General features: G+C 46.7%; 1 protein-coding gene across 2 annotated transcripts in view; it reads left to right on the top strand.

The window, feature by feature from the left end:
* The first annotated feature begins 1,223 nt into the window (after nt 1-1,223).
* The window catches only part of PANK4 (pantothenate kinase 4 (inactive)), a 53,772-nt gene continuing 38,038 nt past the window's right edge, over nt 1,224-16,957 (top strand). For both annotated transcript variants that reach the window (XM_060759052.2, XM_060759053.2), the window contains exons 1-5: nt 1,224-1,374; nt 6,954-7,036; nt 9,441-9,649; nt 11,566-11,749; nt 13,901-13,993. In XM_060759052.2, the coding sequence (XP_060615035.2) occupies nt 1,248-1,374; nt 6,954-7,036; nt 9,441-9,649; nt 11,566-11,749; nt 13,901-13,993 (696 nt within the window). In that variant the 5' untranslated portion in view covers nt 1,224-1,247. The remainder of the gene's footprint in view (nt 1,375-6,953; nt 7,037-9,440; nt 9,650-11,565; nt 11,750-13,900; nt 13,994-16,957) is intronic.

Genomic DNA, 16,957 nt, shown 5'->3' on the forward strand with positions numbered 1-16,957 from the left:
GCCCACCAAAACCTTCCAGTATTTTCTGTTGGTCAGGGGAGAACTGTGTGCCAAGTTTGGATCAATTCCATCGTTGGTGGGGTTCAGAATGCTCTTGGATTAGGTTCTTGTGGGGGTTTTCAATTTATAGGGCCATGTTTTAGAGGCATTCTCTCCTGACGTTTCGCCTGCATCTATGGCAAGCATCCTCAGAGGTAGTAGTGAGGTCTGTTGGAACTAGGAAAAATGGGGTTTATATGTATCTGTGGAATGACTGAGGTGGGGCAAAGAGCTCTTCTCTGCTGTAGCTAGGTGTGTATGTTTCAACTGACCACCTTCATTAGCATTTGAAGGCCTGGCATGGCCATGTTCTAGAGGCATTCTCTCCTGACGTTTCGCCTGCATTTATGGCAAGCATCCTCAGAGGTAGTGAGGTCTGTTGGAACTGGGAAAAAGGGGTTTATATATCTGTGGAATGACCAGGGTGGGACAAAGGACTCTTGTCTGTTGAAGCTAGGTGGGAATGGGTTGCTGTAGGTTTTTTTGGGGGGGTTGTATGGCCATGTTCTAGAGGCATTCTCTCCTGACGTTTTGCCTGCATCTATGGCAAGCATCCTCAGAGTTAGTGAGGTCTGTTGGAAGTAGGAAAAATGGGTTTATCTATCTGTGGAATGACCGGGGTGGGGCAAAGGACTCTTGTCTGCTGGAGCTAGGTATGAATGGGTTGCTGTAGTTTTTTTGGGGGGGGGGCTGAATGGCTGTGTTCCAGAAGCATTCTCTCCTGACGTTTCGCCTGCATCTATGGCAAGCATCCTCAGAGGTAGTAGTGAGGTCTGTTGGAAGTAGGAAAAAATGGGTTTATCTATCTGTGGAATAATGACCGGGGTGGGGCAAAGGACTCTTGTCTGCTGGAGCTGGGTGTGAATATTTCAGCTGATCACCTTGATTAGCATTCAATGGCTTGGAAGTGCCTGGGGGGAATCTTTTGTTGAGGGTGATTCCAAGTGCCTGTTTGTTTCCCCTCTGTATATTTAGGTATACATGGTTAGTCAAAATGAATAGGCCAATAAGAAAATTAATTGTACCCGAATTGGCCTATTCATTTTGACTAACCCTGTATTTACTTTCCTCCTTTCTGTTCTCCTGATGCTTTCTGGCTGCCCTCCCTTCCTCCCTCCCTCCCTCCCCTTCCTGGTTTTAAGATGCAAATAGATGCGCATAAATTTGCATGCCTAATGAGGGAGGCCGAGCGGGTCGATGAATCCAAGATGGCGGAGCGCGGCGGTGGCGGCAAGAGAGGCGGAGGCGGCGGCGGGCTGGACAAGAGCATCACGCTCCCGCCGGACGAGATCTTCCGCAACCTGGAGAACGCCAAGCGCTTCGCCATCGACATCGGTGAGGCCCGGGAGGCCGCCTCCCTCCCTCCGTCCCTCCTTCCTTCCTTCCGCCATTGCCGCCGCCACACTCTGAGGCAGCCTCAGAGAAACAGAGAGAGCGAGCGCCCCGCAAAGCACGCCGGGAAATGAAGTCCCAGCCCCCGCCGGCGCCTAGGCTGCCGAGGGGACGCGGGACTCACTTTCCCGGCGTGCACTGCGGAGGAGCAGGCGGCGCGGCGCCCCACGGGAAGAGTAGTCCTCGCTCCCATTCGCCGCCGTGGCAGCCCTGGGCGGAAAGACTACAAGTCCCAGCGCGTGTCGCGCGCAGCCTGAGAAGGGTAAACAAGGTCCCCTCCATTCCTTCAAGGGCCTCGGGTGGAATCCTCACTCGAGTGGCGGAAAGCCCAAACCAGGGGGAAATCCGTGACCACATGCAATGCCCAAGGCTTTCAGGGCTGGAATCACTGGGTTCTTGTGGGGTTTTTGGGGCTATAGGGCCATGTTCCAGAGGCATTCTCTCCTGACATTTCGCCTGCATCTATGGCAAGCATCCTCAGAGGGAGTGAGGTCTGTTGGAACTAGGAAAAAGGGTTTATATATCTGTGGAATGATGTCCAGGGTGGGACAAAGGACTCTTGTCTGCTGGAGCTAGGTGGGAATGGGTTGTTGTAGTTTTTTTCGGGCTGTAAGGCCATGGTCTAGAGGCATTCCCTCCTGACATTTCGCCCGCATCTATGGCAAGCATCCTCAGAGGGAGGGAGGTCTGTTGGAAGTAGGAAAAATGGGTTTATATCTCTGTGGAATGATGACCAGGGTGGGACAAAGGACTCTTGTCTGCTGGAGCCAGGTGTGAATGTTTCAACTCACCACCTTGATTAGCATATAATGGCCTGACAATGCCCGGAGCAATCTTTTGTTGAGAGGTCATTAGAGGTCCCTGATTGGGTTGTTGTAGCTTTTTCCCAGGCTATATGGCCATGTTCTAGAGGCATTCTCTCCTGACGTTTTGCCTGCATCTATGGCAAGGATCCTCAGAGGTAGTGAGCTCTGTTGGAGCTAGGAAAATGGGTTTATATATCTGTGGAATGACCAGGGTGGGACAAAGGACTCTTGTCTGCTGGAGCTAGGTGTGAATGTTTCAACTGACCACCTTGATTAGCATTTGATGGCTTGGCAGTGCCTGGGGGAATCTTTTGTTGAGAGGCGATTAGATGTCCCAGATTGTTTCCTCTCTGTTGTTTAGCTGTTGTAATTTTAGAGTTTTTTAATACTGGTAGCCAGACCCTGTTCATTTTCATGGTCTCTTCCTTTTTGTTGACATTGTCCTCGTGCTTCTTGTGGATTTCAATGGCTTCTCTGTGTAGCCTGACATGGTGGTTGTGAGAGTGGTCCAGCATTTCTGTGTTCTCAAATAACCTGCTGTGTCCAGGCTGGTTCCTCGGGTGCTCCGCTATGGCTGACTTCTCTGGTTGAAGGAGTCTGCAGTGCCTTTCATGTTCCTGGATTCTTGTTTGGGCATCGCTGCGTTTGGTGGTCCCTCTGGAGACTTCTTGTCCACAGCTGCATGGTATACAATGGTAGGCCCCTGCAGAGGTGAGAGGATCCCTCTTGTCCTTTGCTGAACGGAGCATTGGTTGGATTTTCTTGGTGGGTCTGGAGATAGTTTGTATGTTGCTTGTATACAAACCCACCAAGAAAATCCAACCAATGCTACATTCAGCAAAGAACAAGAGGGATCCTCTCACCTCGGCATCTTAACAGCATCCACCCAAACATCCAGTTCACTATGGAAAAAGAAAAGGAAGGAAGACTGCCTTTTCTAGATGTCCTAGTCATCCACAAACCAGATCAACAATTGGGTCACACCGTCTACAGAAAACCCACACACACACAGAGAGATATCTACACAAAAACTCCAACCATCACCCAAGTCAAAAAAGAAGCCCCATTAAAGCCTTGGCAGACCGCGCAAAAAGAATCTGCGAAGCCCACCTCCTCCAAGAGGAACTGAACCACCTCAACTGGGCTCTCCAGGCCAAGGGAGACTCCACCTCAGACATCAGAAGAGCTGCAAGACCACCCAGGACAAGCCACGAGAGTGAAGATGAAGATCCATCCAGAGGAAAAGTGTTCCTGCCATACATCAAGGGAACCACTGACCGCAGAGGGAAGCTGATGAGGAAACACAACATACAAACTATCTCCAGACCCAGCAAGGAAATCCAACAAATGCTCCAGTCAGCAAAGGACAAGAGGGATCCTCTCACCTCTGCAGGAGTCTACCATTGTATTCCATGCAGCTGTGGACAAGAAGTCTCCAGAGGGACCACCAAACGCAGCATTGCCCAGACACGAATCAAAGAACATGAAAGGCACTGCAGGGTAATTCAACCAGAGAAGTCATCCATAGCAGAGGCACCTGGTGAAGCAACCTGGACACAGCATATTATTTGAGAACACAGAAATGCTGGACCACTCTCACAACCACCATGTCAGGCTACACAGAGAAGCCATTGAAATCCACGAGAAGCAGGTGGACAATTTCAACAGAAAGGAGGAGACCATGAATCATAGAATCCTAGAATCAAAGAGTTGGAAGAGCCCTCCTGGGCCATCATCCAGTCCAACCCCATTCTGCCAAGAAGCAGGAATATTGCATTCAAATCACCCCTGACAGATGGCCATCCAGCCTCTGCTTAAAAGCTTCCAAAGAAGGAGCCTCCACCACACTCCCTCCGGGGCAGAGAGTTCCACTGCTGAACGGCTCTCACAGTCAGGAAGTTCCTCCTAATGTTCAGGTGGAATCTCCTCTCTTGTAGTTTGAAGCCATTGTTCCCTTGCGTCCTAGTCTCCAAGGAAGCAGAAAGGAAGCTTGCTCCCTCCTCCTCCTCCCTGTGGCTTCCTCTCACATATTTATTATACATGGCCCTCATCATGTCTCCTCTCAGCCTTCTCTTCTTCAGGCTCAACATGCCCAGTTCCCTAAGCCGCTCCTCATAGGGCTTGTTCTCCAGACCTTTTATCATTTGAGTCGCCCTCCTCTGGACACATTCCAGCTTAGAGTCAATATCTCTCTTGAATTGTGGTGCCCAGAATTGGACACAATATTCCAGATGTGGTCTAACCAAAGTGGAATAGAGCATGGGGAGCATTACTTCCCTGGACCTAGACACTATGCTCCTCTTGATGCAGGCCAAAATCCCATTGGCTTTTTTTGCCGCCACATCACATTCCTGGCTCATGTTTAACTTGTTGTCCACGAGGACTCCAAGATCTTTTTCACACGTACTGCTCTCAAGCCAGGCATTGTCCCCCATGAAAAGGAACACAATCTGGCTACCAGTATTAAAAAACTCTAAAATTACAACAGCAAAACAATAGAGAGGAAACAATCAGGGTTTCAACAGTCCTCACTTCCTCTGAGGATGCTTGCCATAGATGCAGGCGAAACGTCAGGAGAGAATGCTTCTAGACCATGGCCATATAGCCTGGAAAAACCTACAACAACCCTTTGTGATTCCGGCCATGGAAGCCTTCGACAATACATCAATATGATATAATATAGTAATTTTGTTGTTGTTGTGTCATTTCCGACTCTTTGTGACCTCATGGACCAGCCCAGGCCAGAGCTCCCTGTCAGCTGTCACCACCCCCAGGGTCTCCTTCAGAGTAAAGCCAGTCCCTTCAAGGATGCCACCCATCCACCTTGCCCTTGGTCGGCCCCTCTTCCTTTTTCTTTCCATTTTCCCCAGCATCATTCTCTTCTCTAAGCTTTCCTGTCTTCTCATGATGTGTCGACCGTCACCACCCCCAGCTCCTTCAAGGTCAAACCAGACACTTCAAGGATGCCCTCCATCCATCTTGCCCTTGGTCGGCCCCTCTTCCTTTTTCTTTCCATTTTCCCCAGCATCATTCTCTTCTCTAAGCTTTCCTGTCTTCTCATGATGTGTCGACCGTCACCACCCCCAGCTCCTTCAAGGTCAAACCAGACACTTCAAGGATGCCCTCCATCCATCTTGCCCTTGGTCGGCCCCTCTTCCTTTTTCTTTCCATTTCCCCCAGCATCATTCTCTTCTCTAAGCTTTCCTGTCTTCTCATGATGTGTCGACCGTCACCACCCCCAGCTCCTTCAAGGTCAAACCAGACACTTCAAGGATGCCCTCCATCCATCTTGCCCTTGGTCGGCCCCTCTTCCTTTTTCTTTCCATTTCCCCCAGCATCATTCTCTTCTCTAAGCTTTCCTGTCTTCTCATGATGTGTCGACCGTCACCACCCCCAGCTCCTTCAAGGTCAAACCAGACACTTCAAGGATGCCCTCCATCCATCTTGCCCTTGGTCGGCCCCTCTTCCATTTTCCTTCCATTTTCCCCAGCATCATGGTCCTCTCTAAGCTTTCCTGTCTTCTCACGATGTGACTCCATCTTGGCCTCTCTTCTCCTTCCCTCCAATGAGCAGTCGGGCTTTACTTCCTGGAGGGTGGACTGGTTGGAAGGAAAGACAAAAGGAGGGAAGGATGAAAGGGTGGAAGAGAATGGAAAAGAGGGAGGGAAGGAGGAAGAAAGAGTGAAGGAAGGACGGAAGGGAAGAAGAGAAAGATGGAAGGAGAGAGGGAAGAAAGGAAAGAGAAAAGGGAAGGAAACAGAGAAGGAAGGAAGAATGGGATGAAGAGAAGAAGGAAGGAAGGAAGAAATGGTGGGAACGATGGAAGGAAATATAAAGGAAAGAAAAAAGGAAAGGAAGACAAAAGGGAAGAAAGGAAAGGAAGGAGGAAGAGGAAGAGGGGGAAGGATGGAAGGATGGAAGGAGAAAGGGAAGGTAAGGAGAAGGGAAAGAGAGAAGGAAGGAAAGACAAAAGGAGGGAAGGATGAAAGAGTGGAAGAGAATGGAAAAGAGGGAGGGAAGGAGGAAGGAAAGAGAGAAGGAAGGACGGAAGGGAAGAAGAGAAAGATGGAAGGAGGGAGGGAAGAAAGGAAAGAGAAAAGGGAAGGAAACAGAAGGAAGGAAGAATGGGATGAAGAGAAGAAGGAAGGAAATGGTGGGAAGGATGGAAGGAAATATAAAGGAAAGAGAAAAGGAAAGGGAGACAAAAGGGAAGAAAGGAAAGGAAGGAGGAAGAGGAAGAGGGAGAAGGATGGAAGGAGAAAGGGAAGGTAAGGAGAAGGGAAAGAGAGAAGGAAGGAAAGACAAAAGGAGGGAAGGATGAAAGGGTGGAAGAGAATGGAAAAGAGGGAGGGAAGGAGGAAGGAAAGAGAGAAGGAAGGACGAAAGGGAAGAAGAGAAAGATGGAAGGAGGGAGGGAAGAAAGGAAAGAGAAAAGGGAAGGAAACAGAGAAGGAAGGAAGAAGGGGAGTGCTGGTGAGACCTCGTTGGGGCCCCAATTAAGCCGCACCGTATAGCAAACCTTTCACGCCATACGTTGTGTCCCCATGCATGTCATTGTGGCAATTTATGTGCCTTTGCACCTCTTCTTCCGTGCCAATTGTTATGAGAATTTATGTTTGTATTTCTTTCAAAGAGGTGGCTTGCTTTAAACCTCCGCTTTTCGGCGCATCTCATGTATGTTTCCCTCATACCTGTCCGACTTCGTTTCCTCCACAGGTGGGTCGTTAGCCAAATTGGCGTATTATTCGACGGTGCAACATAAAGTGGCCCGCGTGCGCTCTTTTGATCAGACCGGGAAGGTAAGGCGGCGCTTTCGGTGTCCTTTGACGTTGCTCGAGTACAATGTTATTGAAATGGAGGAGAGTGTGATCACAATTGTAATTAATCATAGAATCATAGAATAAAAGAGCTGGAAGAGACCTCCTGGGCCATCATCCAGTCCAACCCTATTCTGCCAAGAAGCAGGAATATTGCATCCAAATCACCCCTGACAGATGGCCATCCAGCCTCTGCTTCAAAGCTTCCAAAGAAGGAGCCTCCACCACACTCCCTCCGGGGAAGGCAGAGAGTTCCACTGCTGAACGGCTCTCACAGTCAGGAAGTTCTTCCTCATGTTCAGGTGGAATCTCCTCTCTTGTAGTTTGAAGCCATTGTTCCATTGTGTCCTAGTCTCCAGGGAAGCAGAAAACAAGCTTGCTCCCTCCTCCTCCCTGTGGCTTCCTCTCACATATTTACACATGGCTCTCATCATGTCTCCTCTCAGCCTTCTCTTCTCAGGCTAAACATGCCCAGCTCCTTAAGCCGCTCCTCATAGGGCTTGTTCTCCAGACCCTTGATCTGCTCCCTCCTCCCTGTGGCTTCCTCTCACGTATTTATCCATGGCTCTCATCATGTCTCCTCTCAGCCTTCTCTTCTTCAGGCTAAACATGCCCAGCTCCTTAAGCCGCTCCTCATAGGGCTTGTTCTCCAGACCCCTGATCTGCTCCCTCCTCCCTGTGGCTTCCTCTCACATATTTATACATGGCTCTCATCATATCTCCTCTCAGCCTTCTCTTCTTCAGGCTAAACATGCCCAGCTCCTTAAGCCGCTCCTCATAGGGCTTGTTCTCTGGTTTGATCTGGAGGAGACAAGCTTGTTTTCTGCTAGAGATTCCACCTAAACATTGGGAAGAACTTCCTGGGAGTAAGAACTGAGCAACAGTTGGACTGCTGCAACGTTATTATTAGGGCTGGGTGGTTTCGTTCGTTAATTTCGTAATTCGTTATTAATTTGTTATTTTTTTTTTATAACGAAGCGATATTGAACCATTCAGGAGCAACTAAAAAACGAAACGAATTTTTCTAATTCGTTTCGTAATTGTTTCGTTATTGTTTCGAAATCGTTTCGTTATTATTTCCGCACGTCTGGGGCAAGTTTTATAGTTGTTGTTTGTTTTATCAGTGAAAAAAAAATATAATTATCACACCAAGAGTCAACAACAGAGGGAGAGGGAAGCTTCAGAAGTTCCCCCTCTCCCATTTGGAGGTTTTTTTAGCGTATTGCGCGGTCGCGTCCGCCATTAACGAATCGATTCGTAATTGTTTCGTATCTGTTTCGTAATTTCCGAAATTTCGTAAATTTCGAACTTTTTTAAAGGAAAATTTCGGAATTCTTTTAAAAATCGAAACGCAAAAACCCCCTAAAAACGAATCGAGTTTAGAAACAAATTTTTCCGTGGTTGCCCAGCCCTAGTTATTATTATTATTATTATTATTATTATTATTATTATTATTATTATTATTTAAGCCATCCCAAGTCCCCTTGGGGAGATGGTGGCGGGGTATAAATAAAGTTGTTGTCCACCTGCTACTAAGGAGGCTGTTGATGTCCTGAACCGGTGCTTGGCCGCTGTCACGGACTGGATGAGGGACAACAGATTGAAACTAAATCCAGACAAGACAGAGGTCCTCCTGGTCAGTCGAAAGGCCGAACAGGGCATAGGGTTACAGCCTGTGTTGGATGGGGTCGCACTCCCCCTGAAGGCGCACGTTCGCAGTTTGGGTGTGATCCTGGACGCATAGTTGAGCCTGGAATCCCAGGTCTCGGCGGTGGTCAGGGGAGCTTTTGCACAATTAAAACTCGTGCGTCAGCTGCGCCCGTACCTTGGGAAGTCTGACTTGGCCACGGTAGTCCACGCTCTGGTTACATCCCGTTTAGACTACTGCAACGCTCTCTACGTGGGGTTGCCTCTGAAGACTGCCCGGAAGCTTCAATCAGTCCAACGCGCGGCAGCCAGATTGTTAACAGGAGTGGGGTACAGAGACCACACGACCCCTCTGTTACGCCAGCTCCACTGGCTGCTGATCAGCTTCCGGGTACAATTCAAAGTGCTGGTGTTGACCTATAAAACCCTAAACGGCTCTGGCCCAGTTTACCTGTCCGAACAGATTCTCCCCTATGAACCATCAAGGCTACTAAGATCTTCCGGGGGGGCCCTGCTCTCGGTCCCACCACCCTCACAATCACAGTTGGTGGGGACGAGAGACAGGGCCTTCTCGGTGGTGGCTCCCCGGCTTTGGAACTCCCTCCCACTAGAGGTTAGATCTGCCCCCTCCCTCCTGATGTTCAGGAAATAGCTAAAAACATGGCTCTGGAATGCGGCATTCGAGGACTGAACCTAGAACCTTCCCTGTGATGAATTGTCTTTGTTGCTCCTCCAAAAGGACCTGGAACCCGAGTCGCCGTACGAGATCACCGTCCAGGAGGAGATCACGGCGCGGCTGCACTTCATTAAGTTCGAGAACACGTACATCGAGACGTGCCTGGACTTCATCAAGGACCACCTGGTCAACACGGAAACGAAGGTCATCAAAGCCACCGGAGGCGGCGCCTACAAGTTCAAAGACCTCATTGAGAGGAAGCTGGGACTGAAGTAAGCGGGGAAGGAGGGCGGGGAGGGAAGCGCCGTGGGTCAGGCAACTCAGTCTGACCCAGGCATGGGCAAACTCCGGCTCCCACTTCACAGGCCACTGCGACCCCCATGAATGACAGACCTGAACCAAACTTGGCACACAGACCCCGCCCCGTGACCCACTTTATGTCCTGGTTTGGTTTGGGGGAGATGGACCATGGGTTATGGGATTTGTAGTACCTTAACTCACTTCCAGAGACCAGTGCGACCCTCACGAATGATGGACCTGGACCAAACTTGGCACCCCCACCCCCCAATGACCCACTTTATGTCCTGGTTTGGTTTGGGGGAGATGGACCATGGATTATGCGATTTGCAATACATTCACTCACTTCCAGAGACCAGTGCGACCCTCACGAATGATGGACCATGGATTGTGGGATTTCCAGTACCTTTGCTCACTTCCAGAGACCAGTGCGACCCCCACGAATGACAGACCTGGACCAAACTTGGCACACAGACCCCTCCCCTTGACCCACTTTATGTCCTGGTTTGGTTTGGGGGAGGATGGACCATGGATTATAGGATTTGCAGTACCTTTCCTCACTTCCAGAGACCAGTGCAACCCTCACAAATAACGGACCTGGACCAAACTTAGGACACAGACCCCCCCCCCCCGACCCACTTTATGTCCTGGTTTGGTTTGGGGGAGGATGGACCATGAATTATAGGATTTGCAGTACCTTCACTCACTTCCAGAGACCAGTGCGACCCCTACAAATGATAGATTATGGGATTTGCAGTACCATCACTCACTTCCAGAGACCAGTGTGACCCCCACTAATGATGGTCCGGGACCAAACTAGGCACACAGACCCCGCCCCGTGACCCACTTTATGTCCTGGTTTGGTTTGGGGGAGATGGACCATGGGTTATGGGATTTGTAGTACCTTAACTCACTTCCAGAGACCAGTGCGACCCTCACGAATGATGGACCTGGACCAAACTTGGCACACAGACCCCCCCCCCCCATGACCCACTTTATGTCCTGGTGCAGTTTGGGGGAGGATGGACCATGGATTGTGGGATTTGCAGTACCTTCACTCACTTCCAGAGACCAGTGTGACCCCCATGAATGACAGACCTGGACCAAACTTGACACACAGACCCCTCATGACCCACTTTAGGTCCTGGTGCAATTTGGGGGAGGATGGACCATGGATTATGGGATTTGCAATACATTCACTCACTTCCAGAGACCAGTGCGACCCCCACGAATGACGGACCTGGACCCAACTTGGCACGCAGACCCCTCCCCGTAATCCACTTTATGTCCTGGTTTGGTTTGGGGGAGGATGGACCATGGATTATGGGATTTGCAGTACCTTAACTCACTTCCAGAGACCAATGCGACTCCCACGAATGACGGACCTGGACCAAACTTGGGACACAGACCCCCCCCCCCCCGACCCACTTTATGTCCTGTTGCAGATAGGAGGAGAATGGACCTAAAAGCCGGTAGGCCATTAGGAATTGTGGGACTTGAAGTCCAAAACACCTGGAGGGCCGAGGTTTGCCCATGCCTGTTCTAAACTCATAATACCAAACCGCATCAGTGTTGTGCGTGATCACCGGCACCGTTTACCGACAATAACCAAAGCACCATGATTCAAATTTGCAGAGTTTGTATGTTTCCAAATACTATTCCTGGAAAATATTTCCAGCTGAAATATTTTCCAGGAATAATATTTGGAAACATACACACTCTGAAAATATGTATCACGGTGCTTTGGTTATTGTCTCAAAGGAAGAGCTGGATGGAACGTTTCGGGGTCTCGCTTGCGAAGAACCCCGACCTATTTGTGTGCGGAAAACATGGATCTCTGTGACCAATGGTAGAACAAGGAAGCCCTGACTCGTGTCTTCTGTCTTTTTAGGTTAGATAAAGAAGACGTCATGACTTGCTTAATTAAGGGGTGTAACTTTGTGCTCAAGAACATCCCCAACGAGGCGTTTGTGTACATGAAGGACGCGGACCCCGAGTTCCGGTTCCAGATGAACCACCCACACATTTTCCCCTATTTGCTGGTTAATATTGGTTCCGGGGTGTCTATCGTGAAGGTGGGTCAACGTCCACTTACTATTGTTATTATTATTGTGGGTGGGTTGCTGTGAGTTTTCCGGGCTGTGTGGCCATGTTCCAGAAGCATTCTCTCCTGTCATTTCACCCACAACTATGACAGGCATCCTCAGAGCTTGTGAGTTTGACAACACATTGTTGTTGTTGTTAGTCATCATTTCTATTATTTGTATTATTGCAGATCTGTTTTGGTCTCTTCCAAATTCTATGTTGTTATTATTACTGTTATTATTGAGGGGCCTTCTCTATCATTCTAAATAATATTGATATTCATAATGAACACACCTCATGTTCTTTTCCAACTGTATTATTCTATATAGTGATGATGATGATGATGATGACGACGACGACGACTTTTGGCCCCTCTATGATTGAATGTTGTTGTTGTTGTTGTTGTTGGGAACTCCTGGTCAACTCCAACTTTCTGCTTCAATATTATTATTATTATTATTATTATTATTAATATCTATATAAATAAAAATGATCGGCTTTTGTGTCAGTAAAATAATAATAATAATAATAATAATAATTAGGGCTGGGCGGTTTCGTTTCGTTAATTCGTAATTCGTTAAAAATTCGTTATTTTTTTATAACGAAGCGATAACGAACCATTCTGGAGCAACTTAAAAACGAAACGAATTTTTAAATTCGTTTCGTAAATGCTTCGGATTCGTTATGTGTTCGTTTCGTTATCGTTTTGAGGTCGTTTCGTTATTATTTCCGCATGTCTGGGGCAAGTTTTATAGTTGTTTTTTGTTTAATTAGTGAAAAAAAATTATAATATCACACCAACAGTCAACCACAGAGGGAGAGGGAAGCTTCAAAAGTTCCCCCTCTCCCATTGGGAGGGTTTTTTAGCATATTTCGCAGTCGCGTCCGCCATTAACAAATCAATTCGTTATTGTTTCGAAATTGTTTCATTACTGTTTCGTATTGTTTTGTAATTTACGAAATTTCGTAAATATCAAACTTTTTAAAAGAAAAAATTCGGAATTCTTTTAAAAATCGAAACGCAAAAACCCCCAAAAAACGAATCGATTTTAGAAACAATTTTTTCCATGGTTGCCCAGCCCTAATAATAATAATAATAATAATAATAATAATAATAATAATACATCACACAGTCATAGACGCTTGGGAAGTGTTTGACTTGTGATTTTGTGATACGAAATCCAGCATCTAGATCTCGTTTGCTGTGACATACTGGGCTTTTGTGTCAGTAAAATAATAATAATAATAATACATCACACAGTCCTAGACGCTTGGGAAGTGTTCGACTTGTGATTTTGTGATACGAAATCCAGCATCTAGATCTCGTTTGCTGTAACATACTGTGCTTTTGTGTCAATAATAATAATAATAATAATAATGAATGGCTCTCATGTTCTTTTCCATCTGTTTGATTATATATGGTGGTGATGATGATGATGATGATGATGACTGAGTGGCCCTTTTGGTCATTCTATGATTTTGTTGTTGTTGCTGTTGTTGTTATTATTAATTGGAGTGTAGTCCACTCCACTTCTTTATTATTATTATTATTATTATTATTATTATTGCGGGATCTGCTAACAGTTTGTTTATTTTAACCTCTTTTATTTTAACCTCTCTCATACTGAGGGTTGTATGTTGTATGTATGACTATGTGTTAAATGTGTTATGTGTTAAATGTTTTGATACGGCCAATAGGCCAATCAATAAAACGTATCTATCTAAATTAAATTGTTAAATCAAATTAAATCAATCAATACATATACACATTGATGAATCATAAATACACTTAAACTGACATGCATTACTATAATATAAACTGTTGTTATTATTATTATTGTCATTATTTTATTAAATGGGCTGCCTATGATCCTATGTTCCCCATGCAAGCCTATACAGCCTCCTTGCCGTTGTGCCCATGTTCTATATTGCCTTTCTCCCCATAGGGACCCATGGCAGCTATCAAGCACAGAACATTAAAACTAACATAAGCACAAAAAAATTTAAAACGTGTGTGGATATAAAATCAAAAGACCATAAGTACAATTTAAATTACATTCAAAGTTCGCTTAAGAGTTGGTTTGTCCAATGCATAATAATAATAACCACCGTTATTTACCTTTGCTAATTGCCTTTGCTAGGTGGAAACAGAAGATAAGTTTGAATGGATTGGCGGCAGTTCAATTGGTGGCGGCACGTTTTGGGGCCTTGGCGCGTTGCTTACGAAAACAAAGGTAAGACCAGAAGGGACTCCTCCGTGGCGCTCTTTCTGTGTGCATAGAGTTCTTCTTTATCTCCTTGTGGAGAGAAAAAGTGGGATACAAAAAAACATTGTTGTTGTTATTATTATTATTTTATTTACTATTCTTATATACCGCTGTATCTCAAGCCCGAGGGCGACTCACAGCGGTTTACAAACAGCGAAGACAATAAAAACAGCAATAGTTAATAAACAATGACAATTAATTTACACATTTCCATTAAGAACTAATAAGCAATCCCAATACACAATTATCACAAATCCCATCCCCGATCGCCTCATCATCCATGCATGATCCAAATTCGTGGTCCATTGTTCCGTTCCTATGTTCAATTACCAGATTGCACTGAATTACTCAAACGCCTGCACAAACATCCAGGTCTTCAACTTTCTACGGAATGTCATGAGAGATGGTGCTAGTCTAATGTCCGTAGGAAGGCCGTTCCACAGCCGAGGAGCCACCACCGAGAAGGCCCTCTCTCTCGTCCCCGCCAACCGTGCTTGGGAGGCCGGCGGGATCAAGAGCAGGGCCTCCCCGGAAGATCTCAAAGTCCTGGTGGGTTCATAGGCAGAGATGCGGTCAGATAGGTATCTTGGGCCGGAACCGTTTAGGGCTTTATAGGCCAATACCAACACCTTGAACTGGGCCCGGTAGCAAATCGGCAGCCAGTGGAGCTGGTGCAACAGGGGGGTTGTGTGGGGTTGTTGCTGTTATTATTATTATTTGGGGGGTGGGGGTGGAGAAGTTATGCAATATATGAATTATCACCTGAAGCAATGATGATGACTCAGTGGCTCTTTTGATCTCTATGATTTTATGTTGCTACTAGCCGTCCCCTGCCACGCATTGCTGTGGCCCACATGGGGGTTCTGTGTGGGAGGTTTGGCCCAGTTTTCTCATTGGTGGGGTTCAGAATGCTCTGTGATTGTAGGTGAACTATAAATCCCAGCAACTACAACTCCCAAATGTCAAGGTCTATTTCCCCCAAACTCCATCTGTGTTTATATTTGGGCATATGGAGTCTTCGTGCCGAGTTTGGTCCAGATCCATCATTGTTTGAGTCCACAGTGATCTCTGGACGTAGGTGAACTACAACTCCAAAACTCAACATCAATACCCATCAAACCCTTCCAGTATTTTCTGTTGGTCATGGGAGAACTGTGTGCCAAGTTTGGATCAATTTCATCGTACGTGGGGATCAGACTGCTTTCTGATTGTAGATGGACTATAAATCCCAGCAAATACAACTCCCAAATGAGAAAATCAATTTTGTGAGTGAAGGACATACATTGGGTTGTTAGGTGTCTTGTGTCCAAATTTGGTGTCAATTTGTCCAGTGGATTTTGTGTTCTGTTAATCCCACAAACAAAACATTCCATTTTTATTTATATAGATTGTTATTATTATTTATTTATTGTGTTAGAAGCAAATTGAAGGTACAGTTGTAAAATATTTAAAAACTTGGCATCATACTGAATGTCCTTTGACTGGTTTCTGGCCACTTGGAGTGCCTCTGGTGTTGCTATAAGAAAGGTCCTCCATTGTGCCCCTGGCAGGAGTATCTCATTCTGTATCAGCCATGGGTTGAGGTTCCGAGTTTTAGCCTGCCACTTTTGGGCTCTCTCTTGCTGAGGTGTTCCTGGGAGTATCTCTTTAGATCTTAGGAAGCTATTTCTTGATTTAAGGCATTGGCACACTGACTGATATCCAAACAGAGGATGGCCGGACATGTCAGTGCTTTGGTCCTTTCATTATTGGCTGCTACTTCCCAGTGGATGTCAGGTGGTGCAATACCGGCTCAACAGTATAATTTCTTCAGCAGTGTACGGCATAGACACCCCGTGATAATGCGGCATGTTTCATTAAGGGCCACATCTACTGTTTTAGTGTGGTGAGATGTGTTCCACACTGGGCATGCGTACTCAGAAGCAGAGTAGCATAGCGCAAGGGCAGGTGTCTTCACTGTGCCTGGTTGTGATCCCCAGGTTGTTCCAGTCAGCTTTTGTATGATATTATTTCTGGCACCCACTTTTTGACTAATATTCAAGCAGTGCTTCTTGAAAGTCAGAGCACGGTCCAGGGTAACTCCCAGGTATTTGGGTGTGCTGCAACGCTCCAGTGGGATTCCTTCCCAGGTCATCCACAGAGCTCGGGATGCTTGTCTGTTCTTAAGATGAAAAGCACACATCTGCGTTTTAGATGGATTAAGAATCGGCTGTAAGAGCACCTAAAGCTTCATAGTACTTCTGTTCAACCATTTCAAAGCTCCCTGCTTGAGTGGTGATGGCACGGTCATCAGCATAGATGGAACACTCTGTCCCTTCTGGCAGTGGCTGGTCATTTGTGTAAATGTTAAACATTGATGGAGCAAGCTGGTTTCCCCTGTAATAGGCAGTAAGAGCACCTAAGGCTTTGGAGAGCTTCTGTGCAACCATCTCAAAGCTCCCTGCTTGGGTGGTGATGGCACAATCATCTGCATAGATGGAACACTCTGTCCCTTCTGGCAGTGGCTGGTCATTTTTGTAAATGTTAAACATTGATGGAGCAAGCTGGTTTCCCCTGTAATAGGCAGTAAAAGCACCTAAGGCTTTGGAGAGCTTCTGTGCAACCATCTCAAAGCTCCCTGCTTGGGTGGTGATGGCATGATCGTCGGCATAGATGGAACACTGTCCCTTCTGTCAGTGGCTGGTCATTTGTGTAAATTTTAAACTTTAATGGAGCAAGCTTTAGAGAGCTTTCTTCAACCATCTCAAAGCTCCCTGCTTCGGTGGTGATGGCATGATCGTCAGCATAGATGGAACTCTCTGTCCCTTCTGGCAGTGGCTGGTCATTTGTGTAAATGTTAAACATTGATAGAGCGAGCACACTCCCCTGAGGCAGGGCGTTCTTCTGTGTCATGATGATTATAGTGATGATGGCTGAGTGGCCCTTTTGGCT

This window comes from Anolis sagrei, chromosome 13 (genome assembly GCF_037176765.1).
Source record: "Anolis sagrei isolate rAnoSag1 chromosome 13, rAnoSag1.mat, whole genome shotgun sequence".
In the NCBI taxonomy this organism is placed as follows: Eukaryota; Metazoa; Chordata; class Lepidosauria; order Squamata; family Dactyloidae; genus Anolis; species Anolis sagrei.